This window comes from Orbicella faveolata, unplaced genomic scaffold, assembly GCF_042242905.1.
Source record: "Orbicella faveolata isolate gen_17 unplaced genomic scaffold, um_ofav_v1 contig_26, whole genome shotgun sequence".
NCBI classification, from domain to species: Eukaryota; Metazoa; Cnidaria; class Anthozoa; order Scleractinia; family Merulinidae; genus Orbicella; species Orbicella faveolata.
In genome coordinates, this window is record NW_028301554.1 from 3,666,269 (window position 1) to 3,692,462 (window position 26,194).

General features: G+C 39.2%; 5 protein-coding genes across 8 annotated transcripts; 1 reads left to right on the forward strand and 4 right to left on the reverse strand.

Moving 5' to 3' along the window:
- Window positions 1-322: 322 nt before the first annotated feature.
- On the reverse strand, window positions 323-26,194 carry LOC110045327 (uncharacterized). The gene is made up of 7 exons (XM_089295357.1): window positions 25,999-26,194; window positions 5,859-5,931; window positions 3,552-3,585; window positions 3,201-3,253; window positions 2,481-2,511; window positions 2,044-2,108; window positions 323-1,453 (listed from the first exon to the last, which is right to left on the reverse strand). The coding sequence occupies exons 2-7, from the start codon at window positions 5,862-5,864 to the stop codon at window positions 1,280-1,282; spliced, it is 363 nt and encodes a 120-aa protein (XP_089151483.1). The 5' UTR covers window positions 5,865-5,931; window positions 25,999-26,194; the 3' UTR covers window positions 323-1,279.
- LOC149107701 (uncharacterized) lies at window positions 9,341-13,899 on the reverse strand. Its single transcript, XM_089295350.1, has 2 exons — window positions 13,414-13,899; window positions 9,341-12,501 (listed from the first exon to the last, which is right to left on the reverse strand). Exons 1-2 carry the CDS (start codon window positions 13,649-13,651, stop codon window positions 10,043-10,045), a joined length of 2,697 nt encoding a protein of 898 aa, XP_089151476.1. The 5' UTR covers window positions 13,652-13,899; the 3' UTR covers window positions 9,341-10,042.
- Window positions 13,924-15,450, forward strand: LOC149107702 (uncharacterized). Its single transcript, XM_089295367.1, has 2 exons — window positions 13,924-14,178; window positions 14,605-15,450. The coding sequence occupies exons 1-2, from the start codon at window positions 13,924-13,926 to the stop codon at window positions 15,355-15,357; spliced, it is 1,008 nt and encodes a 335-aa protein (XP_089151493.1). The 3' UTR covers window positions 15,358-15,450.
- Window positions 15,523-22,616, reverse strand: LOC149107703 (uncharacterized). 4 transcript variants are annotated; one of them, XM_089295353.1, is made up of 4 exons: window positions 18,639-18,772; window positions 18,410-18,455; window positions 17,897-17,949; window positions 15,523-17,463 (listed from the first exon to the last, which is right to left on the reverse strand). In XM_089295353.1, the coding sequence occupies exon 4, from the start codon at window positions 17,440-17,442 to the stop codon at window positions 16,537-16,539; it is 906 nt and encodes a 301-aa protein (XP_089151479.1). In that variant the 5' UTR covers window positions 17,443-17,463; window positions 17,897-17,949; window positions 18,410-18,455; window positions 18,639-18,772; the 3' UTR covers window positions 15,523-16,536. The 4 variants fall into 4 exon arrangements, 3 of the variants coding, with proteins under 3 accessions (XP_089151479.1, XP_089151478.1, XP_089151477.1); XM_089295351.1 differs by lacking the exon at window positions 15,523-17,463 and adding an exon at window positions 22,226-22,616 and having other exon boundaries at window positions 17,892-17,949; window positions 18,639-18,928; XM_089295352.1 differs by lacking the exon at window positions 18,639-18,772 and having other exon boundaries at window positions 18,410-18,615.
- Window positions 22,671-23,244, reverse strand: LOC149107704 (uncharacterized). Its single transcript, XM_089295360.1, has one exon. It carries the CDS (start codon window positions 23,130-23,132, stop codon window positions 22,671-22,673), a length of 462 nt encoding a protein of 153 aa, XP_089151486.1. The 5' UTR covers window positions 23,133-23,244.

A 26,194-nucleotide genomic window follows, 5' to 3' on the forward strand; every position in this document is an offset into this window, starting at 1 on the left:
AAGACTTGACGAAATGGTATTATGGTCTTAAATGAATCTTAAAACTTTCTCCGTATAATTAGGCACTTTTCTTAGACTTTTCGTATTCCTTTGAAAACTATATTTTTTAGTGTTAAAGGTAGTAAAATTTAAGCCCGTAGTTATCATTGCAGATTTGATATTAATATGTAGAACTCAGTATATGTTTTGAGATTTATATGTTTATTGTTAAGCACTAATACAATTTCCTTATGAGAAAATTACAAGAACAAACAAACACAGTATTGAAGTAGTTCTGGCTATTGCACTACGATTAGGGAACCCGACAGCCACACCACATGTAAGCTCTTACCCCAGCCATGAATTCCATAAACAAATGAAGATAACAATCTTTTTGTTCACTTCCATAATATGACACGATTCTTATGTCACTAAGTTTCTTCAAAATGCGTATTTCGTTGTTTAGAGCTTTCACCTCCTAAAAGAATAAACAAATAATTATAAAAAAAGGCTATGGTGTTGAGTCAACTGTGATTTCACTTGTTAAATCTCTTGTGTGCGCTTAGATGCACTCAGATAAGAAATCTGGTTGCCATTACGAGCAATATGTCATAGATAACTTTTTGAATCAGCAAATCAGAATATCAAAAAAAAAAAAATGGCATAGCTGGTTTTCCTCCAAATTTATCAAGGAAATTGTAGAATGAGAACTCACTGACAGAGATTGACACCTAAAACAATAAATTCGGCCTCATCAGCTGTCAACTCATAGAAATCGAAAGTGAGTAATTTTGGAAGTATGGGGTGGGTGGGTACGGAAAGAGCCCATTACAACCCTTTATGACTTTTTCAAATATTGAAACTTCATCAAGAATTTATTTGGAAACATTTTGGTGGCGTATCATTGTACTCAAAACGTTTTTTTCATGGCAAGCGTATTTGACAGTCATGGTTTTCCAAATTTGATCCTTTTTCTTGTTTTACATGTATCCAGTGAACAAAATATATCTTTCAATCATGCAGGTATGTCTACACTGTTTGGACTTTTTGGCATTTCGTTGATCTTGATCAGTTTTGAGTCATTTTTGGTAGTTTTCTGACATCATGGTAAAAACAAGAAACCCAACACTGCGAAATAACCTACGAATCGAAGATATCAGGACGATTTTTTGGATATCAGGACGTAATTACCAAGTGATATGATGTCATCGTCTCCTTTTGCTTTCCTCCAAGGAAACGCTTTTGGAAGTACTATATACACTGTAACATTTTTAAATTTTGCAAAAATATTCTTGTCTCCTTACAACATCTGATTACTTAAATAGGCTTGCCGAAATGGACATGCAGAGAGTAAGCTTGCGTCTTTGATACACATAACTATTACAAGTCTACCCTCTTGCGTTTCGGTGTACTGAGGCTCCATTTTAACTATTTTCACTGCTTTTATTTTATTCAAAACATGACACTTGTACACCTGCAAGATATTGTGTAAGGAATATTAAAAAACAAAACAAAACGAAATGTAGGTTAACATCCCTCAGACGACTGTTATTAAAATTCAGTTGTCCTTGTGGAATTTGAAACCTGGGAAATCTACCGAAAAACAAGTTGAGTAGTGAAGGAATTTACAGTTGCCATGTATCAACTTACAGTTTTCAATCGTGTATAGAGTGAGGCCGTTACAATTACTCAGAACTGAACGTAACAAAAAAAGCCATATTAATTTCGTTGAAATAATTTGTTAAAAGTCTAACAGACGATTAGTTTTGAATCAGATCTTAGTTATGTGGTCTGAAGTTATCAGTACATCTCAATTGGCCGCCTCATGTTAAATAATATATTTTCTAAAAGTTTAACAAATGAAGAACCGTGAGGGAATTTTAGGTTTGAAGTGAAGGTTAAATTTTTGCAGTAATCAGCAATACTTTATAACACACGTCGTAAGGTTAAGCATGACGAATTTTATTTCAATAAAAGATGAGCCAATCATTTTCACTGATTTTTGTTTAATTAGCCGGAACCATGGTTTAGCCTGTTTCAGGTTATTAGAACGATATAAAGCACCTTGCCAAAATTTCCTGCCCCAAGGCATTCTCCTTGAGTCCAACTGGTGAAAGGAAAGTCTATCACTGAAAAGGAAAATTAAAGGATCAAACTAACCGAGGCAATAATGGCACAAGCGTCAACTAGATTACTCTGAAAAATGTATTGAATGCGATATGCTTCTACTGCAGTGGGGGGTGTGGTGGGGTGGGAGGGGCACACAGCAAGTCAGTCAACTTGTGTTTGTGGGACTTAGCGGAAGCGTTATAAAAGAACAAATAAATTATCACGTGCGACGTTCTCTGCTTGTTTTTATGAGCAAATATAGCATGAACGAAATGAAATAATTTTAATATTTGCTCTGGTCTTGCTCCATTCTTATTTTCATTGTGAACAACAGGGCAACAGGAAAGAATACAATTTATCAGAAGTTAAATGCAGTGTGTTGTGGAACTTACTTGGTCCAAACCCTGGCCCTGGAGCTGCGATCTAAAATAAAGAAGGTGTAAAGCGACGTTAATGCTATCTCTTTCCACTTCTCCAGACATAAAGTGTGGCAAATGTGCTATACCTTTGTCTCTTTTTAAAGAAAAGCATCATTGACGTGCCTTTATCGGAAATAAAGCTATAGATCAGTCATTTGCTTGCTTCTTAACCGTCTCTGCGAATACCGGCCCAATCAATAACTTACTAGTAAATTTCGAGCATTTTAATGACCACAATGTAACCTTTGTCACACATTTCTGGGTAAGCGACAATTTAAAAATGGTAAACTCCAACTTTGGCGGCGATAAAGGGATAGATTGACGACTGACAAACGCTGGTAGATTCGCTCAGTTACCAAAAAACCGTTTTGCTGAGCATCCCAAAAGATCGAGTCGAATAAAATGCCGTAGAAAATGTATCCGAATATAAACCGTAAGGCCTGTCTGCTGCTTTTTCAGCGTTACATGACTAGCAGACTTATCGCAAAGAGTAGGACACGGAGTTCCCGGTGTTGTGGTCTCGTCTTGTCTGACGGGTTGGTACTTCGCATAGGGTCAACCTCAGTGCGCTGCATTGCATTTGTCACAAGGTTCTCCCCGCAAAAGATGTGCCAATCATTTTCACTGATTTTTGTTTTATTAGTCGGAACCATAGGTTAGCATGTTCCAGGTTATTAGAAGGATATAAAGTACCTGGTCCAAAATATTCCTTATCTCTCTGGGGACTTCTTCTTCTTCACTCGACTCTGAAAAGGAAATTTTTAAAAAGGATTACACTGACCGACGCAATAATGGCAGAGATGCCAACTAGCGATTGCGCTGAAAAATTTCTTGAATGTTGCTAGAAAAAGCCAGTCAACTTGTGTTTGTGGGCGCTCAAGGGAAGCGCCATGAAAGAACAAATATACTAAATCGTAAGACTTCCTGTGCTTGTTTTCATATCTGCTCTGGTCTTGCTTCACGCTTGTTTTCACTGTGAAGAGCAGTGTGGCAGGAAAGAATACAATCTATCAGACGTTAAATGTAGTATGTCGTGGAACTTACTTGCTTCAGGCCCAGATCCCCATGAACTTTGGAACTAAAATAAATTAAGGTGAAAAGCAACGTTAAGGCCCCGTCCACACTACGCCGGAGAAAATAAAAAAACGGCGTTTTCACACCGAAGACGCATCAAATGTTTTCTGTCCACACGAAAACGCAAACAAGGCGCATGGTTTTCAAAGTTTCTGGTTTGAAGAGTGTTTTGGAAAAGCTCTGTTTTCGTGACAGATTAGCGTGGCCGGTAGGCCTAAGTGTAGAAACAAAGCTGCGTTTTCAAATTTTTCATGTGTAGTGTGCACGGGGCCTGGTACTATCTCTCTCCCCTTAGACGTGAAGTGTGGCACGTTTGCTACCTTTGTCTCTCTTCAAAGAACCTTTGTGACACATTTCTGGGTAAGCGCCAATTTTGTAGGCGATAAAGGGGTAGATAGGTGAGTGTTGCCCACACGACTCTTACGGTTCGTGACATCTGTACGTTTGCCGTTCTCCCGGGGGAGTACCCCCTTATATGGGCTTTATAGGTATGTGCGAACACAAAGGGAGGGTTTTTTCGGCCGTTTTGGTCATAAATAGAGTATCGATTTTGGCCATTTTGGTCTAAAATAGGGTATGGTTTTAGCACTCTAGTCTTAAATCGGGTATGTTTCTTGGAAGAAGCTACCTTTTCATTATTATCAATAAGACCGTCATCAAAAGCCCTTCAAAACTTATGTTTAGGGCACCTGTGCGAGCCGCAACGGTCAAAAATAGAGTATCGAATTTTTGGCCAGATCATAAATAGAGTAGCAAAAATCGCAGATTTTGGTCATAAATAGGGCAAGGATTTTGGGAAGTGCGCCGCACGCCCCCACTGAACTTTTCTGGGAGTACCCCCCACCATCCCGGGGCCGTTCTCTGTTCGGTCTCTCGACCTTTTTGTGCTTAACTCCTGCTTATGAAGGCCACTTAATGCTGTATTATGAGAAGAAATTTTAAGTAACGTTGAGCCGTTAGACTGTGCTGTAGCACCTGTGTAGATCTTCTACATGCTGTTCGTTAGATTACTAGTTGGGCGCAGGAGGGAGTACTGTCTGATATCAATCACAGAAATTGAAAAAGTTGTGACAGGCCTTCACGACTCCCGCTGTACGCAATTTCCCATGTACTTGTACTTTGTTGAGACTCATTTATGTTACAAGATTTGTTTTAAGTCTCGAAGTATTTGCTTTCGAGGGAAAAAATACGAAATTTTCGGTGAACATTTTGCTTACTTGCATTGTATATTGTGACGCCGGGCCCGGCTGTGATTAGAACTGTTTGCAAGGTACAGTAGGTAGATTCTTATCAGGGATATCTATTTGTCCTCGTACGTTTTTCTTCGGAGACGCTGTAGCTTTACTTCGAGAAAGCTATGCGTTTTTTCAAGCTCGATGTATAGGTTTTTCCTCCTTTTGGTCGCTCTGACACCACATGATTCAAATGTAGTTGTTTACGCGCAAGTCAGTTGACTGTTTTGCGTGATGTATTTGCCATTGTTGGGCTTAGTTCAGGCAAGACCATGGTTTCGATCCTCCATATGGAGATCTCATCAGTTGCCGGTGTTTCTAAAGTACTCTGTACGTCTGAAGTTGCTAGCGCAGCTCGTTCATATGTTAGCATGTAAGACATTCTGCGGCTTTGCGCAAACTGCTCGTGGCGTGTACCCTCGAAACAGATCAAAAATGTCTGGTTTCTATTGGCTATAACTGAAGATTAACACTTTGACCTTGGACGGGGCTCTGTCCAAAAATATCGCAATGATGATAAAAATGGTTGACAGGCCACACACGACTCCTATTGGTCAAGAAAGAGCTAGCCAATGGCGTAATGCACTTTTCGATCCTTAGTTGTTTGAAGCTCGACCTCGCTATTTGGTGTTTCTTTGACGGCATTTTTTTCTAGATTTCTAAGCACTCGATGGCTAATCTGCAGTGTGGAGCTATTTTGATATAGACGCACATGTTTTGAGTGCGTATCATTTTGCTTTATGCTCTTTGACGTTAGGTGAGTGTTGCATACACGACTCCTACGGTTCGTGACATCTGTACTTTTGCCGTTCTCGGTTCGGTCTCCCGACCTTTTTGTGCTTAACTCCTGTTTATGATGGGCACTTAATGCTGTATTATAAGGAGAAGATCTAAGTAGCGTTGAGCCTGATTTAAGTTCCCTAACTTCATGTAAGTGCCCTGAGGCATCAGAAGTACCTTACGAGGTAACAAAAATGCTGATGTACTGGCCTTTCACATTTCAACTGATTCAGATTAGGTACGGTTATTAAAACCGGCAACTCACCGCCATAGCCTTTCTTTCTGCTGGTCCTTGTGTCGGGATAAATGGTCTCCACAGCCGCGAGCCGATAACCAATCTGCAAAGAGTCCAGGAAAGATGCCTAAGTATACTTCACTTGACATTATGGTTTACTAATGAAATAAATTAAGTACTACATAATTTGTCATCAGTGTAAATTACTTTTGCAACGCAAAAATTAATAACGTAGACAGATCTAGGCAAATTCGATATTGGAAAGTACAAAACATGACAATCTTTTTCGGACTTGGCATGGTCTTCGACGTTGCCTTTGTTCTTGCTTAACCTCCCTGTTGTTTTGCAACAGAACACAACTCATTAGAACGTCCTTTTTACGGTTTCTGGCGACCTCTTGTTTTGGGGACAAACACGGCAATACATTACAGTAAATGTATGGGAAAAGTGGAGAATTTAATATCTAACAACTTACGGAAAGTTCGAAATCTGAAATATTTACGAACTAAAAACTAAAGGTATCTAAAAACTATCAAGTAAAAGAATCTACTGATCAAATTTGAGGGAAGTAACCTCGCTAGAAAAGCCGAGGTCTTCATTTTTCCATACATTTGCCGGTAAAACCGAATCCTTAATTCCTGGGAAAATTTAGAGACATTTGCGTACAAAATTAAAACTGCAATTCCTCGCCTCGCAGTAAATCTGTGTTCTTCAAATTTAATCAAAGCAACTTTATGCTGGTTATGTTTTTTGAAGGAAGCTGAGTGAATTCTGACGAGCTCTTTGTTCAGCTAGGAGGCGTCTGTATGTATACAAATGTAAGCCACCAAATCTAACAAATGTAAACCTTCCACGGCCGTATCCAGACTAAGTGTTTTACAGAAACAATATTTTAATGCATCTATCTTACGGGAACTTGAAATAAATAAAGAAACAAATTCAAAATTTTTACCGGGGCAAGTGCCTTGACTCTTATCATTATTTTCAGAACTATCAAGCCTCACTCAACAAGTCCATTTTGAGGCAGAAAAGTACCACAAAAGGGTCATACAACCGCACGAAATCGAGGAAAGCAAGTCCAAAACTACTTCAAGTTTTCTTAAGTTTCTGTGTATGCATGCAGTTTCCCTCGAAGGAAAATGTCAACTTCATAGCTTTTCACTTTAGACTTGAACAATATTGATTTTGATTAAAGAGTATCTAGCGAAGAAAGCTAAAAAGCAAAGAATTGGCAGGGGGTGGGGGGGGGGGGGTTGAGGGTTACATGTAGCTTGGCTATCACGTACTTGTTACCCAGGCAGTGAGGCCTTGGTTTAAATTTCGGCTTCGTTTTTTTTTTTTTTCCTCGTTCAGTCACAAATCGCTGTCTGGTCTCTAAAGCGCATGCGTCACCTGTGCATGCGTACTGCACATGGAATTTACAGAAGTTGTCGTCGTGAAAATTTAGCACGGATTCCATGATTTCTAGGGCGATGAAATCATATACAAACGAACACACCGTTCGAGATAGACCAACACTAAAGGACATTAAGCGTTTTCGGAACGGGTCGATCTGCAAGCCTTACGAGAGATCAATTTACGAGCGAACATTTTGAGTGAATTTATCAAGAGTCATGTTATACCAAAGGAGCCATCAACCGGGGCTATTTACTCTTCAACTTGATAAAAATTATCTTCAGAAGCGTAGTAGAAGTAGAATCCCAGCATGAACTCAAGAACGTCTGAGCAACAAGGGCAGAAAGGTTAGAGAATTTGTTTACGAATATATCTGCTCGAGTACACCTAAGTAAAACGCTCTGAGAAACTTCGTTAAGTATAATAAAGATAAAATCTCGAACTTAACGATATTTTCTCGTTATTTTCTTGTAACAGAGTTATGTGTCTTTACAGGAGTGAAACCCATGTAGCGAATTATTGTACATTTAAAGTGATACTATGACGAAAATCGCATCTTTCCTATCGCAGCCATTTTAAAACATAAATAAGTAGCCTGTGTGAGAAGAAAAATGCTGTTTACTATATTCAAATATCTCTTTTCGTTCCAGAGATATTCAAGTTTTTAAAATATGCAAATTGGCCCAGTGATGACGTCATACACTCAACCAAATTTTCATCAAAGATGATGAAAAAAGATATCTCAGCCAATTTGTGTCAGAAATGTTTGATTCTTTGCAGTAAGATTCTACTAAATGTGCTCCACAATATGAACTTAACAGTTTGGTTACCATGGCAACATACTGGGTTCCAGACCTCCCCAATATTAAAGGCATTTCTGGCCACCTTTGATGTTCCATTTTGATATTTGCAAATGGTGCCTCATATGCTTGATCCAGCAAGCATATAAATATGTTAGCTCAAGTTTGTGGCCTCGTGAAATGTTTTGCGAGCTGAAAATCACTAACATATTGAAATCAAGTGGGTGGGGACTGGAAGAGAGTGAGTTGCCATGGGAACAGAATTTTTTATAACGGTAGGTGTGTTTCCTGTAGAACTATTAGCCTACCAGGTTTCAATGGTCTACATTGCAAATTGACTAAGGTAGCTCTATTTATATACTTGATATAAAATTGGGTTGAGTGTATGACGTCATCAGTCATCTCATTTGCATATTTTACACATTTTTCAAACTTAAATATCTCCGGAACTAATGCAGATATTTGCAGACGGTAAACGGTGTTTTTAATCTTTCATGGAATTCTATGTGATACACCTAAAATATCAAGGAAGAAAAATTGGATCATAGTACCACTTTAAGCTGAAAGAAACCAGGAGCCATAATCGGGGACGGAGACCGTAAGCGCGCGCCATCTCTAGTATTGGGGTTGTCCCCATGATATGGGACAATAATTCTAGGCCTCACGGAATGGTATGCAGTACATCAGCAGGAAAAAATTTATGACATGCGCAGTTGAACCGTTTCTCGGAAACACTTGCTCCAGTCAAATTATTGTAAACTTTTTGGCTGAATATCGTCTTCCGACGCGAAGTTTTTGACCCATAGACGTGCAAAGAAGGAAGAATGGGACACGGCTGAAAGTTCTACCGTTTTAATTTTTTCTCTTTCGTCGCGTAAGTGGCAGAAATACGTATTTTTTTACTTTTTTGCCGTCCTCAGCGGGCAGAGGCGGTGATATCGAAAAACCGAAACGGTGAAATTGGAGATTTGCCTTCTAGTTTCCTGGATAATGAAGGTCTGGAGGCCTAAACTGATTGCTCTTGAAGTTATTTCAACTTTTTCCCCGCGCGCCCAAGATATTGTAGTGAAATAAATATTGAATGCACTAAGCGCACGGAGACAGCTTGGGAGATGTTAAATTCGAGGCTACGAGAGGTGAGTTCACGCTCCATTCTTTCAGGTAAATGCAAATAGTTACCCCCTGCTAGTATTGATTAGTAAGCCACAACAACTGTTTGGTATTCCAGTAATGATTTTTTTCCAGCATGATAGGCACTTTCATTTTTAATGATCTGAATAAAGGTGGTCTTGTTTAGACATCCCGCTGTTGATAACATTTTCATATTTTGGGAGGGAATAAAATTATTCAGTCTGTTGTGCGTTTTATCAGTTACATCAGGTTTTAATAAACACTGCTCTGCTTTACATTCCACTATATTAGGCTACTTTCGATTCCTTTCAACCTTGTTTTTTCTCTCATGCAACATGGTACCTCATGTACATTAGTACACTGCTTTATGTTATTTTATCTTATACAAGCTACACTCTTGTGTAATTTTAAGCAAACTTTACGTTAAAAACTACCAATACTTACATTTTTACTGTGAAAATTATGCGGCTTACTTATCATGCTAGTTTTAAACAACTGCCCCATATGAATGATAATGAAAAACAATTATGTATGTTCAAATCCATTGTAAACTGCCGACTGTACAACTTTACAGCAATCGTGCATTATAATCACTCAGAAGTATTTTTATATTCACATTCACTGTAAACTGCTGACTGTACAACTCTACAGTAATCATGCATTACATTATAATCACTCAGAAGTATTTTGATATTTATGATCACTATTATTTACACTGCAACAATTTGTATTTTACAAATGGGTAAGACTCCCCGCAAACTAAGTACTTTATCTGAATCTCAGATAGAACATAGTTGAAGCGCATTTGTTTAGTATGAAATTGTTACAATTGAAAATAATCTTTTTGTGAAAGTACCTTTTTAGAAAGAGCCACCCCATATTTGACTTTCATTCTTCTTGCATAGGTAACTGGGTGGTATACATGTCCAAAGTGGATGGAAGATCAATGTTCAAAGACTGTGCGATGTTTGGCAGGTTTTGTACGAAGAACTGGCATTCTCTTGGTAAGTCATGTGTTGAAAGTTCCTGCCCATAACCCCATACCTCAGTAGCTGCAAGTTGCATTAGAGATGGAACCTTTCCAGCTGTTCTGAATTCTGTAATGACAGTTGGCCGGAATGACCTCTGGTTTTCCAATTGTGATGTGCCTTTGGTGGAAGCTTTCCACTGCAGTTCAAGTTTGCGGCCTTCAGCTTTGAGGGACTGGATCATGCTTGATGTGTTGCTATTTAGTTTCCTTGCTTCCCAAGCTTTGGGATATACATCTTTTGCAGTCAGTGGCCCATGGTTTTCACATTTTCGGATCATATTTAACTTCTTTCTTGCCTCTTGCAAAAGGTCTGAGGTCAGCATGTTTGCATATGCCTTCATTCTCTCTTCATGTACTTCTCTTGCTGCTTCAGTGGTGCGGTTGTTGTTTTTTCCACTGTGAAGTATGTTCTCAACAAATGTTATCGAGGCTTGTTTTGACAGCTCTGACATGTTGTTTTGAAGATAAAGTTGTGAAAGGTTGAACTGCCTTTCAGCAATTACATTGTTCACAGGAATACTGAAAATGTGTTTGGCATAGAACTCAAAAAGGTGGGGGTTAGCTTCTTTACTGATGAGACTACTCTGTGGTGATGTTGCAACTCTTTTGATATCATTCAGTAGTTTTGGTTCCTTCAAGTTCCAGATTTCTGCCCATTTAACTAAACCAGTTCTGTCCTTACAAACCAATGTGTGAAGATTTTGTCCGTGGACATAGAAATTTTGCACTGACCTGCTTTCTTTTTCTCTTTCAGTTGGCAGCATGACAGGAATTTCAAGAGCCTTCAAAACAGAATACCAGAAAGAACTTTGGTATCTTGGATCAGCTCCAATTCCAAATAACTTGGGGAAGGACAACCACTCTGATCCATGGTCTTTAACAACTTTAAGTGCTTCTTGCAACATTGGCCTCTGCACTTCCTGACGAAAGTGGTTGATGGCTGCAGGATCCTTCAGTGACATCTTCATCTGCTGCTCAGTTAAAGGAAAATATGCTGATGGAGACATCAACATTTTACTTAATGTTTCATGATGTTTAAGGACAGTTGCTGGCCATAATCGTGCCAGGTATCCACTGGAGAAGCCAAGTTCTTGATCTGTTGCTTGCGATGCACTGAGAGATGGAATAAGAAACTTGTCAAGAAACTCGTACAGAAACTTAATTTCCACTTGAATCATTGGACAGGAGCTCAACTTGATAACATTCTGCCACACTGTGAAGTGGCTGTCTGACTTTGGCATTCTTTCCAGGACACTCTCTCCAAGTTGTAGACAGGCTTTACCATACTTCAAGTGCCATTGAAGTGTCTCATAGTAGTATGTCCACCTCGTGTCAATAAAGGACTGGGAAAGGGGTGGCTCTTTACTTAAGATTTGTAGTGATACATACATTGATTTGTACTGACTTGGGCGTTCATGATGAAGCCAAGATACCTTATAAAGTAGTTGCAATACATGGTTGTTATTCATGTCACCCTTGGCCCCAAACCCAGCTTGGCACATCCTTCTTAACATAATGTTCAGGACGTGGGGGTAACATCCAACAAAGAACATGTCCTTTTCAAAAACCCTTGAATTATTTGCTATTAAACCATTAGCCTTCCCCTTCTGGGTTGAGGCATTATCCCCAACCAAACCTGAAACATTAGTTATGCCATATTCATCATGAACAACATGATATTCTACATCAGACTGGTGTTTTCTTGACCCACTCGCTGTCAAACTGTTACCAAGGACATATGCCCGATATGCCCTGGGTTCATTGATCTCTGGGCACCAGGTGTGGACACCTACAATGTGCCGCTCTTCGCCACCTTTGTTGGAGTCATCACTCCATACATGGAAATCATATTGGCTACTTGCAAATCTTTTGCGTAATATCAGTTTATCGGCCTCCCCTAATAGGATATTCCAGTCTGCCAGTGTGGATGGCGAGACAACAACATTTGTTGGGGGGCTACAGTTGAATAAAATACTGAAAATTAGATGTAATGCAATGGGTGTCTTTTGGCTAGAAAGCAAACATGCATGCTGTAAATATCTCATGCAGGCCATAAACATGACTGTTCTACGATTTGTTCCATTTTTGCCATGAGAAAATGTGTCCACAAGGGAATACCTAGGTTTCTTTACATTTTCATCATTTTCCTTTAATTGTCTTTTCAGCTTTGTGGAAGCAGATTTTGTCCCTCGTAGTTTGTTACCGACTTGTTTCGTTTTCAATTCAGTAGACTTCAAAGTTCTTTCACGCTTCTTTGCTTCACTTTGTAACTTCAAGACATCTTTCCTTAGGTCATTGTTAATTCTTCTCAAAAATACTGTAAATATGAAAATGTCATAATTAAAAACTGTTCCTTACTATGATAAATAGGCCCTTCCAAGTTTTACTTGTATTTTGTTTTTTTTAAATAATAAATTTAAGGATAGAAAAACTAAAGTATACAGTGTACTTGTGTGGATTTCTGAAAGTTACTGTTTCCTCAGCGGTCCGCTTATATCGAGTCGAGATGTTGACTTGCTAATTTACAAAACGAAAGGCAGACAAACCCTTTGGGGAAAAATTGCATTCTCACAAAATTTACGACTAGACTAAAATTTGTCGGTCGCTTTTGGTTAAAAGGCTGTTAACATGAACCTACGAAAGTACCTGAAGTACTGGCGTAATACACGAAAGCCGGCCGGCCACAGAAAATTAAAAATAACCTAAATATCTATCTAATTTTGAACATTTTGCAATGGTTCGAGCAAGCAGACTTTTTTAAAAGAGCATTTAGCTGCGATTCAAATCTTGTTTACTGCGTACCCAGCTATGAAGGAGCCCTTTTTTTGCGAAGCGGTGATATCCAGTCCAGAGTATGTTATTAAATTTTTGTCTGCTTCGGAACTCGGTGTCCAACTCGATCGCTAAAATCGCCGCTTCCAGTTTGGTATTTTGACACAGCTGTGTCCTATGTGACCATACCATTTAGTTTGCTTCATTTTACAAACTTTTTAAAACTATTTTCGTTTTAAGTATTCCTTGACCCCTTGTAGTGGTAATATATTTTTACGTTAAATAAGTTTGAGTTTAAAAAATTTAGTGACAACATCGAAACTCGCATTAATTGACATCGCCACGAATTTTTAATGTATTTGTGGGAAAGCGGTTTTTACTGGTAATTCAGAAGCTTTAAGAAACACTTTTTAGGAGATTTATAGACGGCTTGATGACTACTTGAGCAGACACTTACCTATACTTCGTCGTAGAGTTTGTATTGTCCTCTTCAGGCCGGCACTTTCACACTGTAGGCGTTTGCAGTCTCGCTCGAGTTTGTCGATTTTTTCCTCGCTCGACAGGTTTTTCAATTCTACTCGGACACTGCTTGCAACTATTTTTTTCACGTTTTCATCGGTAATTTCTTTCTTCTTCTTTACTGACGGTTGATTTAACCGGGAAAAATGACTGCCGTGAACTCTTTTTCGTCCCATCTGCTCGACATTTTGTTGCAATTTTAAAATAATTTGCTTGAGTGAGCTTGAATGTAAACATTAGCGAGTTGAGCCCGCGTATCCCTACGAACAGCAGTTTCCCCCAAAAAAGTACTCTGCGCATGTCACAAAAAATTGGGCATCAGGGGTCCAAGGGGTAGGATACCGTTCCGTGAGGCCTAAATTCTATTTTTAGAACAAATTGCGCCATCACCTGCGGCACACGCGCGTGCATGCTGCGAGGATTTTTGCGGATGTCGCGCGGGGGAAAAATGGCGTCCGAAATTACCTTCGTGAGTGAGGCAGATATAGGATTTCTCTCAGCAGTTTCGCTTCCTAATTTACGCCAAGCCCTCCTTGAGAACTTCCTTGACAATGACCATGAAGACCATGAAGGTGAGGATGATTCAGAAGAGGAGTGGAGTGACTTTTCCGACTTATCGAGTGGAGAGGATCTGTCGGACATGTCGGGTGAGGATTCACCAAGGAGAGGACAGAAAGATGCAAAGAGAAAAAATGTACCAAAAGCCACAAATAAAGAGGGGAATGAGTCCAGTAAAGAGAAGAGGAAAAAGATTTCTGGAAAATACCTTTCTACCAACGACGTAAAAAGGCTGGAGGAGACTCTTATATCTTACGTTTTGAGTGCACAAACACACTGCGAAAATGAATTAAGAAATGAAAAGTCTTTGTCAATATTTCCCCTTCGCAAGCAAATGGTGTCCACCCTACTCAATAGCGACACGGTTAAGGAAATGTTTGTGAAGTTTTGTCGGGATATTTATTCCAAAATAATTAAAGCTTTTACCGAAATATCCAGCGCTAAGGTGAAAAAAAGTGACAAACGGGCTTCGTTTTCAGTTATTTGTTCCCAATTGTTGTTGACCGTGGAGGAATCCGAACTCTGGGAAAACATGAAAAGGGTAATTGTCACCACCATTCAATTGCATGAGAACGAAACTGACGAAGTCAACTTTCATGCCGCCGTTGTTCTTAACACCATCTACTGGGCACTTTACGAAAATTTTCACAGCGCAGTCATGCAAATTAAGATTGACATTGACAAACAGAAAACCCACACCACCGCAAGTGAAGGCGCGGACACTGTTGTCGATTCCGACTTTGTGGACGTTGCTAGAGTATCTGGGGCGGCGCTGCATAAGCTACGGAAAGGAAGGGAGATTGTTAACGGACGGAAAGGAGTCAGGAAAGTTTCTGAAGCGACAAAGGATAATTATGCAGCCGAAGTAAAAATCATGTCTGAAATGGTCTGTTCTGCAGAGGAGAAAACATCTTTGCCATTGGGTCTAAAAACTTTGGACGAAGGAAAGTTGACTTTCTTTAGTAGTAAGTTTACTGTTGTTTTGTTAACGTTAGATAAAAGATTAAGAGAAATGTGGACTGAAAAAAATCTGAAGAGATATCCGAAAAACCTTATGAAGCTGACCAAACAATCAGTTGCTCTTGATGAGGAGCTACAAGAGTTATTTTTGGTAGCATCTAAAAGGGCGTGCACGGCACCAGTCGAGGAGGTTAGGGTTTGCTCCATATGGCAAGAGCTAGTTAAGAAAATATGTAATACCAGATTTAAGGAATTCTACAGTGTTCAAGAAGAGAAAAAACTGATACAGGAGGGCAAAGTCGTTTCAGCCGACCAAAGCTTGAGGGACAAGCTGAAAACTTACAGCGTCGATAAGCGTGCTTAATTGAGGATGTTTAATAATGTCTTACAAGTTTTCTTCTTGGCGGTGGCCCGGTTCGAGTAGTCTCACTGTAATGGTTTATACTTGGGGCAGCACCAACTTGCCTTATAAAATATGACAAGTCTCATTTTTACTGCAAAAATATGATAGCAAAAGAATAACCAGAAGTGACAGCTTAAAAGGTTGGTCCTTTTATTGAGAGCTACACTCAGCTAGTCAGGTACATTGGTACTCAAACTCAGTAAGTGTAAGGGCTACAGAAAAATTAACCAAAAAAATATATCTGTTAAGTTATTGTTATTTTGTTGCTAGGGCTAAATTTGCATGCATTTGCATGAATTCGATGATCGACCCATCAAGCGACTGTATGTCTTTAACAGCACAAAAATATAATTATTTAGTTCTCAGGCATGATTCAAGCTTCATAAGTTACATGAACACCATTTTAAATATGCAATAAATAAAGGATCAAGAAAATTGTTTAATACACTACAAGTTGGATCATACGTGCAAATAACATGGCCACCTGAAATATCAGTTTCTGTAATCTTAAGAGCTGATCTATATTTAGTGAATAACAGTTATAGTTTGGCAATGAAGACTATTGCAAGTGGTTTCAAACATCTGTATGATGTAATTAAAAGCTCTAAGTACTTGTAGGGCATATTTCTCGCTGATACATACATTTTGTAAGGAGTACTCAAATAATGGAAAGGTGGACTTATATTATCATAAGGAGAGCTGGAGGGGGGCCTCCAAATCATATATCAGTTATGTTTTTACTGCCCCCTAATAGTTGAAAGGCAGACTCTTAAATGATTTTTTTAAATGCTGTTTGGTAATCAATTTTCACCACATTAAGGAACCATGATAATAATTTAGAAATGTGCTGAATGACTTTACAAGACTATTAATAATAATTATTATATTTACAGTGTGACATTTTCTTGTTCCTATGTAAAATGGTGACTGATGACTAATGGCAAAGTACAGCCAGCTTAAACTTCCAGGCTGAAAAGAGTTTTTATAATAATAATTATTATCTACAACCAAAAAGAAATGCTCGGAGGAGAAATCAGTGTACTTAAACTTCTGCCACACAACAGTTTTTAGCTGACTAAGCTATACTAAATGTACTTTTTTCTTCTAAAATGACAAGGCACATTTTGACATGTACTACATTTATCCGTTGTACTCCACCCAAGTAATTTGGGCATACTGTATTGAGGTGCTGTAACATTTCTGGGATGTCTTGGCTAGCCACAATATCAACTCATTTTCTTTGGACGGTAGGGAATGGGAGAGAATACACCCATACTGTAAATGCCTGTGGCTATCGAAAATCGCACATGCCCCATTTTCCCAAACTAAAACTACTACAGTCCTTCCACCAGATACAAAGATACCAACTGATTTCCTTTTCATGCTTGCCCGTTCCCTGACATTTGAAATGACATCCTGGAAGTTATTACCATTAATAAAAAAATCTTTGGGATCCTCATCATCAAGCCCACGTACTCCTGCAGCAGAAAAGCACTCATCAAAGATTTTATTGCCCTCAGAAATACTTGATACCACATGGCCAAACCAACCCTCTTCAAGAACTTTCTTTGGTTCACCAATCAACCCAGAGGAGAATTTGAAACCCATTACAAGGGCTATTAGGGTGCATGCAGAGCTACCTTGCCTACCCTGAAAAGTGCTTTGAGAAATTTGGTATGGAAAAATAAATTCTTTAACACCCTGATAACCATAAGGAACAAAATGTGCCACGATTTCAATGTAAGACTGTTGATGATCAGTGTTCAATGTGGACACACTTGTGGGGCCAGATATATGGACCTCTTGGTCCCGGTAACCCTTCTGATCATGGCTTGTGGCTCTAGCAGTGAGCTTCAGCTCCTGTCTCAACTGAATCCTTCCAAGAGATGACCCATAATTCCCTGCACTTAGAGAACCATGGGCATGGAACTTGAGTGTGCCAAAAAGGGATTCAAGGTGACTTATCGAGAGCCGCAATGGAGACAGTGTGTATCCAGGAAAATTCTCAAAAAAGTATGATGAGAACTGTTTAAATCCAAAGACCATGACTCTTTGAAGGTCAAATGTCTAGAAGGAAAGAAATTAAAAAGGCAAGCTAAATAAGAAATACCATTAAGGGCTTACTAAACAACTGATCCCAGCTCACATTCACATATATATTGTTAAATAATAATTATAATAATAATACTTCTATTGTACAACTTTTATTGATACATGATAAATGTTTTGCAGCAAAGCTGATGTGGTTGTGTCTTTTACAATTGACTGCTTTTTTAATCATCTTTAGCCAGAAACGTCCTGTAAGAAGGCATGAGATATTAGTCATAGTCCCAGCTGCTACATACAATAATTAAATATAATATATACTATTGCCCCATTAAAGGGAACACTTGTCTTCCCTCCAAGGACCAGGAGCGATGTAATGTGATCTTTTAAATGTACATTCAAGAACAAGTAAACAAGAAATGTTAATATATAATTAATTTTTAATCTGCAATACCTGCCATGCTAAAAACTTTGCTGCACGTGCTCGTTTGGAGTTGTCCACATATTCTGCAAAGAATTAAAAGGACAACTGAGACATAGTCCAGTTTGCCACCCCAAAAAGTTAGGGATGAGGGATCAGAAAGAGGGATGTACTGTAAATATCATTAATTACAGTATTTTGGTGTTATGTTTATTATGACCTGGTTTACTGGTTAACTAGCATACAGTTATTGATATTCCCATGAAAGTGTTGCTTTCAAGTGGTCAAGTAAAAACAGAGATCTAATAAAAAAATGTGAATGTGATTGACACTTATTGATCCAAATGTTGAATGTTAAACATTTGAATCACATCATCATCAACCAGACTGACCTTCATTTTTAACTATAAGGACAGCCAGGTGAAGTGACCCAATTGCTTGACTTTTAATCTTTTTATTGTTTCTTTATATGATGCCTGTATTAATAGTACCTTTACTGGGCAAACAACTTATGTTAACTGAATAAAGTTTTTGATGTATACATACCTGTGTTGTTGTGCTCATCTGCCCATTCTTCAAAATATCACCATCCCTGTTGTATGTTTAAATAAGGTGCATTAATTCATGCTCAATGAGCCCTGTAGGATTCAAATAACATCACTGATTGCAGCCATGCAGACGTACCAAGCAAAGGAAGATAGTCAAAATTCCTTTTTAAATAAGGTACACCAATTTGGCTGTTATGATGTTAACAAAGGGAATACCCTCTATTCACCTTTGTCGCATCAAAAAGGAGCTCTCCAACTCCCAGTGGCTCTGGTCTTCCACTGAGGACTGCAGTAGTTTTAAATTGATTAAACAAACAGAGTTGCTCGATGATTCTTTCTTCATGGATACCATCCTCTACTGTTCTCTTTGCCATTACCCTCTCCAAGGACCTCCTGCATGGTAGCTGGAGAATATCCAGCTTCTTGAGGTCATCAAACAGGGCCGGGCAGCGTGCATAAATGGCAAGAGCCACTCGCCAAGACGCCTGCGTCCAACGATTAGATCGATGTCCATATCCTATAATAGAATGTGTATAATAAGGAGAAGCATAAATTAATGAAAAAGGTATGAGCTATATGTAAAAGAACCACCAAGCTACTGGGTTATTCTTTGCATGCCCATCTAAATATGTGGACAATACAGGATTTCAAATTTTAATGCTGGACAAGTTTGCAACAGACTCCCTTCTGATCATAAGATGGATCCAGAAGAAAAAGCCCTCCACATACATACATGCACATTAATTAACAGCATTTCTTATTGCTGTTCTAGAACAGACAGGGATGTTTGTCAGAAATTTTGAATTAAACCCTTGAAGGAGACCAGTGGCCTGGCTCAAGCTATTTTTACCCTCTTGAAAGATACCAAATTATTAAAAAAATACGGAATTTACATTTTCTACTTTTATTCCTCTGACATTTTGCCCAACACCCTAAGTGAGACCAGTAGGCAGAAATTTACACCTTTAAGCAAGACAACATGCATATGAAGCCCTATGGGTACTCCCATAAATTTCGGATAGTTGTGTGTCACGAAGGGTCTTAAATCCTGACCCTATTTAAGGATGAATCAAACGAAAATTGATACCCTATTTAAGGCCCAAACCTGTAAAATGACATCCTATGCAAGGGAAGAACAAAAACTCACAATAGCTTGAACGAGTCAATTTTAGCAACTATACAATTTAGGCACCCTATCTAAGGATCACACTGGGACACTATGCCAACATGGGTGAAAATGATACCCTATTTAAGGATCGAGAACCTCAAAAAACCATACCCTATCCCGCAGCACATACCTATATAGCCCATATAGGGGAGTACCCCCCCAGGCCCTATGCCCCCTAACTTTGGGGGGGGGGGTTGAGAGGGGGGGGGAGCTGGAACAGTGGATGAATAGAAACACACCAGGGGTGTTCATGACAGATATATACAGTGCAGCTCAGATATATCCGAACCAAAATATACGCGTAATGCGCGTCAGCCCAATACGCGTATACGCGTATGCATATACGCACATACGCGTATGCATATACGCACATACGCGTATACAGCATATACGCGTATGCCTGATTAGTATGTATGAGCTAACCTATTGTTTCTTCTTTTCTTATCAGGTCATTGTTGTTTTCAATGGCTTGACAGCTTGCCACAGAGCGAGAAAGAGTTTTCTTTATTTTGAATACGCGTACACAGTATACGCGCGTATGCCTACAGACTAAGCAAAATGTTAGCTGAAACTAACATTTTGCAATTGGGCACTTGACTGGAAATTAACTGACTGAATATTGATTAAAAGAGAGAGTATTTTGTCGTTAAATCAAAAATTTACTATTTTTTTTTGTCAAATAGAACCGGGGATACACGCTTCAACAATCCCATCTTCATGGAGCAAACATCACAACCAAAAGATAACATCTTCTCGAAACAAAGTCTGAACACGGTCCAAGCAAGCGACTTGGAAACGTGTGCCGAAACACACAACTTTTCCTCGAAGAAAATTAAAAATAACAAAATGTGAGCGGCGCACCATAGAATCTTCGATAAACAATTCTTTTGTAAGGAAAAGAGTAATTTACTATTTGAATGAACGGTTTGTGTCAGATACCGGAGATATCACTTTCTCGACAAGGTCGAAACGCTTCAAACAATAAACATCTCGCAAGCGACTTGCCGACGCATGCCGAAACACAGAACTGTTACTTGAGGAAAAAATAACTAAACGTGAGCAGCGCGCCATAGAAACTTTGATAAACATTTCTTTGGCTAAAGAAAGAGCATTTTACGGTTTGAATGAACGATTTGTGTCAAATAGAACCGGAGATATCATTTTTTCGACAAGGTCTTCGGAACGCTTCAGACAATGAACATCTCGCAATCGACTTGCCGACGAATGCCGAAACACAGAACTTTTCCTTGAAGAAAAAATAACTAAACGTGAGCAGCGCGCCATAGAAACTTTGATAAACAATTATTTTGACTAAAGAAAGAGCATTTTACCGTTTGAATGAACGGTTTGTGTCAAATATAACCGGAGATATCATTTTTTCGACAAGGTCTTCGGAAAGCTTCAAACAATAAACATCTCGCAAGCGACTTGCCTACGCATGCCGAAACACAGAACTTTTACTTGAGGAAAAAATAACTAAACGTGAGCAGCGCGCCATAGAAACTTTGATAAACAATTATTTTGACTAAAGAAAGAGCATTTTACTGTTTGAATGAACGATTTGTGTCAAATAGAACCGGAGATATCATTTTTTCGACAAGGTCTTCGGAAAGCTTCAAACAATAAACATCTCGCAAGCGACTTGCCGACGCATGCCGAAACACAGAACTTTTCCTTGAAGAAAAATATAATTAAACGTGAGCAGCGCGCCATAGAAACTTTGATAAACATTTCTTTGGTAAAAGGAAGAGCATTTTACCGTTTGAATGAACGATTTGTGTCAAATAAAACCGGAGATATCATTTTTTCAACGACGATCTTCAGACAATAAACGCTTCGCAAACAACTTGCCGACGCGTGCCGAAACACACAACTAAACGTGAGCGGCGCACCATAGAAACTTTGATAAACAATTTTTTCGTCAAGGAAAGAGTATTTTACCATTTGAATGCATGATCTGTATCAAATATAACCGGAGATATCATTTTTTCGACTAGGATCTTCAGAACGCTAATTCAGACAATAAACATTTCGCAAACGACTTGCCGATACGTGCCGAAACACAGATCTTTACATGTAAGAACATAAAGTTCACGTGTTAAAATAGGGAGTTCAAGCGACTGTATCAATTTTCTTCCCATTTTTAGTAGCTTAAGATCAAGTGTTGATAAACGGTAGTTTGTCGGTGAATTTGCGAAGTGATCGAAATATGATAGCTTTTATTGACCGGCTGACGTTTTAACAATATGCAAATTTCGCTTTGAAGCCATTTTCATTCTCAAGAAACATAATGTCCTTTGTTTGACTAACAATGCTTCACATAAAGAAACTTGTGGGAATGCATAACAAAGAGACATACGCGCGTATATACGCGTATATGTACGCGTATTAAAATACGCGTATACGCAAAATACGCTCGTATTATACGCGTATGCGTAGTTCGCTTATATCTGAGCTGCACTGTATGTGCTGTGGAGTGAACTTGTCACTTACTGCATCCCTTAAGTTATTTGCTTACTAATTCTCATGCACAATTACTGATAATTCCTCTTAATTTCCTATCATCTTCGGACCAATTTACAATTTAGCATTTGAGAGTGCTGCCTGACGCATGTAGGTCGAATTACATACCCTACTAAACCTTACCGTTTTTCCTCTGATCTTTCCGGAAATTCGCTTTGTCCGAATCCCATATCTCACGCAAGACATGTCCTGCACCGGGTCGGAAACGATCAGCGTCCGCCACCCATTTTTCAAATTCCTTTCTTCCCATGGGTGTACTTTCAACTCTCTCCATCAATTTGTCCAAGTCAGAGCTATGTGTATCGGACAGTAAAACGGAGAACTTCTTTCTGTATCGTCTGACCTGTTTTGCCATGTTTTTCCTTGATTGCTGCACATTTTTCAATCGCTTACTTTGGCTCTTTGGACTGAGGCAACTGAAGCGAACTTTGGATGATGCAGACTGTCTGCTCCTTACGTGTTCTTGAGTCAGAGACTTCTTTTGGTTAAGGCGTTCTGACAGTTTCTGTTCCATTTTGTAACAGCATCGACACTTCCTTCCACTGTCAGATTGGGCGTTTTTTATCACTCACGCGCAATTTCTTGACAAAACTCTGCGCCAAGGAAGGGTCTGTTCTTCTACTTCTGAGGACAGATAATCCTGCTGGCCAGTTATCTTAATGTCCACTCCAGGGCAAGGACAATTCTCAGCGACTTCGTTTATTGCATTTCTCAGTTGTTCCGACTGCTTAATATTCATCGTGCCCCTTCTTACGAGCTCAAAGTGATACACAAACAAACGATATTCACCATTTGCATCAACAACGAGTTGCACGTCGTCAAAAGGCACGTCGTCAGAGAGAGTAGCTTTCTGTTTCTTCACGACAACCAGGGATGGCTTTCCACTTTTTCCCACAACCTCGACACGAACCTCTACTCTGGGATCCAGGAGATCTGCTGCGAGGGCTTCAAGAGATCTTAATTCGTTGCTCTTAGCAAGAATGTGTGCACGAAGGTTAAGTTTACCAACCTGGACATAATTGAAATACATTCAGTGTCAATTAACTTATTTTAGTCCCGAAAGTTCGGAAAAGAGCGTGAAAACCGATGCCGTGTAACTAAAAGTTACAAATATAAAACCAAGCGACTTGCGCACCTGAAATGGTTTCCCACTGTTCGTGTCACTCTAGAGTGTCTCAAACATCGTTTTCACCCTCTTTTGCTGTGTGGCTGAGCTGATTTCTTCCAAATTTGAATCATTTACTCGTTCAACTGAGCTATCGACTTCCATTTCAAGTTATTTACAGCTGTCAAACCCTGCCATTGCTGTACAAATCTCTCAACTCTCACCATTTGATCAGGCAACATGACAACATCCGCGCGAGAGCCCCTAACATGTGCGTGGATCCGCGCGGATATATGACGTCATGATGGCGCAATTTGTTCTAAAAATAGAAAAATTGTCCCATATCATGGGTTCGCGCGGATCCCAAGGCTTACGGTCTCCGTCCCCGATTATGGCTCCTGAAGAAACTAATATTTGTTGACCCCAGCGAAACAATTCTTGGCTTGCACTGTCACGCAATCCTGACGCAGTAAGAAAAATTATTCAAAAACCATTTAGTGGATTAAATCAAGAAATTGTGATGTTATAGGAGATTAATAAAGATGACACTTTGCTAATTTTTAAGTCTGTGCGTTTTCCCTAGCTCAGATATTCGTCGAAATATTTTGCACAAATTTACAGAGACCAGTACCACCACGGTACGCCAACATTGCGGCCGGAAAATAGTGTAAACATCTAGAGCTTACTTTGGCTATCTAGGCGACTGATTATCTGTACTGAACAAACAAGTATTTACATAAGCACTTTTCCTAGTACTTTAACTTCTGATTGGGCTAAAAATCACGAGATAAGTATATGTTTTTCAACAAACGCGTTCGTAGGTCTATGTCACGCACCGCCATAACTCGGAAATTCAAAATGTCTCGCTTGCTTGAGAAACGCAAATAACAACGACAAAGGCTGAGGAAAATAGACTGAAACGTTTATAGGCTGTTATAAAGACCTGCAAACGAGTAATAAGCTATTAATCGATTCCAAGAAATGCAATCAAAAGCAGAAGAGCTTAAGCTCATCGATTCCATTGAATTTCCGACAACTTCCAATGCAGAACATTTAGTTCAATTGCAATACAGCTAGTGCTTGTCAGTATAACGACTGCCTGGGTACACGCAGCAAAGCGTCTACTTGGTTCTAAAGTTCGTTTTCAAAGTCATTATACAGCTTTTTCAAGAAAGTGCCAGCTTACCAAGAAATCTGTCAGTTTTTAAGTGCCTGTGAAGAATTCAATTTGATGCTTATGAGATTAACTCATTTTTGTGGTTTTGAAACTGTTTCTGCATTACAATCAAAATCGGTGAAGCGTCCCTCCCAAAATAACGGTTCATAAACCGACCCAAAAGCAAAAGTCTACAAAAGTCCTCGAAATGCCTCCGATGTCCTCGTCAGAACAGATACTTTGTTGGTTCTAAAGTTCGTTTTCAAAGTCAATATACAGCTTTTTAAAGAAAGTTAGGAAACGAACGGTTGTTTTGTTGCCCCGGGGTGAAATCAAACAATCGGCAAAAGAATAAATGATGCAAAAACTTCTAAATACGAAACCATTCAAGGATTGTCTGTTCAAGCTTTACTTTGACTTTACACTGTTTCAAACGCTCGTTTTCAGTGCAGATCGCTTGCTTACAAAGAAATCTATCAGTTTTTAAGTGCCTATGAAGAATTCAGTCAATTTGATGCCTTATGAGATTAACTTATTTTTGTGGTTTTGAAACTGTTTCTGCATTACAATCAAAATCGGTGAAGCGTCCTTCCCAAAATAACGAAGTATGAATTAATCAATGTTGACTTAGCTCACAATTCACTTCTCGGCTTGACTTGAAATGAATTGAAATGGAGAACGAAATCAAATTTCCCTGCAGATCTCACCACCTCGTCAGTGTGGCTGGAACAAATGTAAACATTTCAGAAAGAAATGTTAAACATCATCATATCTTGGCAGGCAGACTTCCGAAATCTGCAAGTCAATTAAGTCTTGCAAAAGTTAGAGAAAAGAATAATTTTCACAGCATATCTAGTTTGACAAACTTTAGACTCAGTCATAGCTGCTGACGTGCTATAAGCCTCAAGACCCAAACTGATTGAATATTATTCGGAGCTTGGCTTATTCGTATTCGTTTTCAAGAGAATTAGAATTACTGTGATGAAATATTTGGTTAATATCAATATGCATTTATATGGAGTTAACAGATCGCAGATTAATGTAGCGAATGTTAGCGACAGCCAACTTTAGCATCGTTAAAGAAACGGGCCCGCATGAGGGAAGTTGACTGAACTCCGTTTCCTACATGTATCCTTTCGACGGAAAGACAGCTAGACAGTGCCCAGAACTTAGTTCATCAGGTCTCAACTTAAGCGTAAGCCCTTTCCTATATGCAGACAAACAAAAAAATCTCTCGAGCGGTACATCATAAGACACTTCACCGATGTTTGAATTGAATTGCAAGTGCCGTTACGAGTTTCGTAAAACGATTCTTAACTCATGAGTTTAACGGTTTGTAAACCGACCTAACAGCAAAAGTCTGCAGAAGTCCACGAAATGCCTCCGATGTCCTCGCCAGAACAGATACTTCTATAATATATGGAAACACGTGGCGGAATTCGCACATTCTTTCAGGTTCCTACATCCGGCATGCCTGCGAAGCCGGTCGTAAATAAAAATTGGGTCCTAACGAAATACAGGTAGTAGCATTTTGCGGACACCGTCTCCGATATGGCTTTCTAAAAAATTGCTGGAGACGACACCAGGGGCATTTTTTTATGGAATTTGACTACCACTTAATGCTTATTCACTTACCCACAAAATTCACCTACATGATTTCACCACCGTCAGAATAAATCTCCCTCTGTTGCTGTTTGCAAGGAAGACAACTTTTACTCTGGATAAGTACGCGAATGCCATGAAACAGTGTAGGAGTAACTTCGGCAAGGAGAGGCAAGTAGCGTAACTTGCAAATTACGTCAGTGGACGAATTAAGACATGGATAGCACGC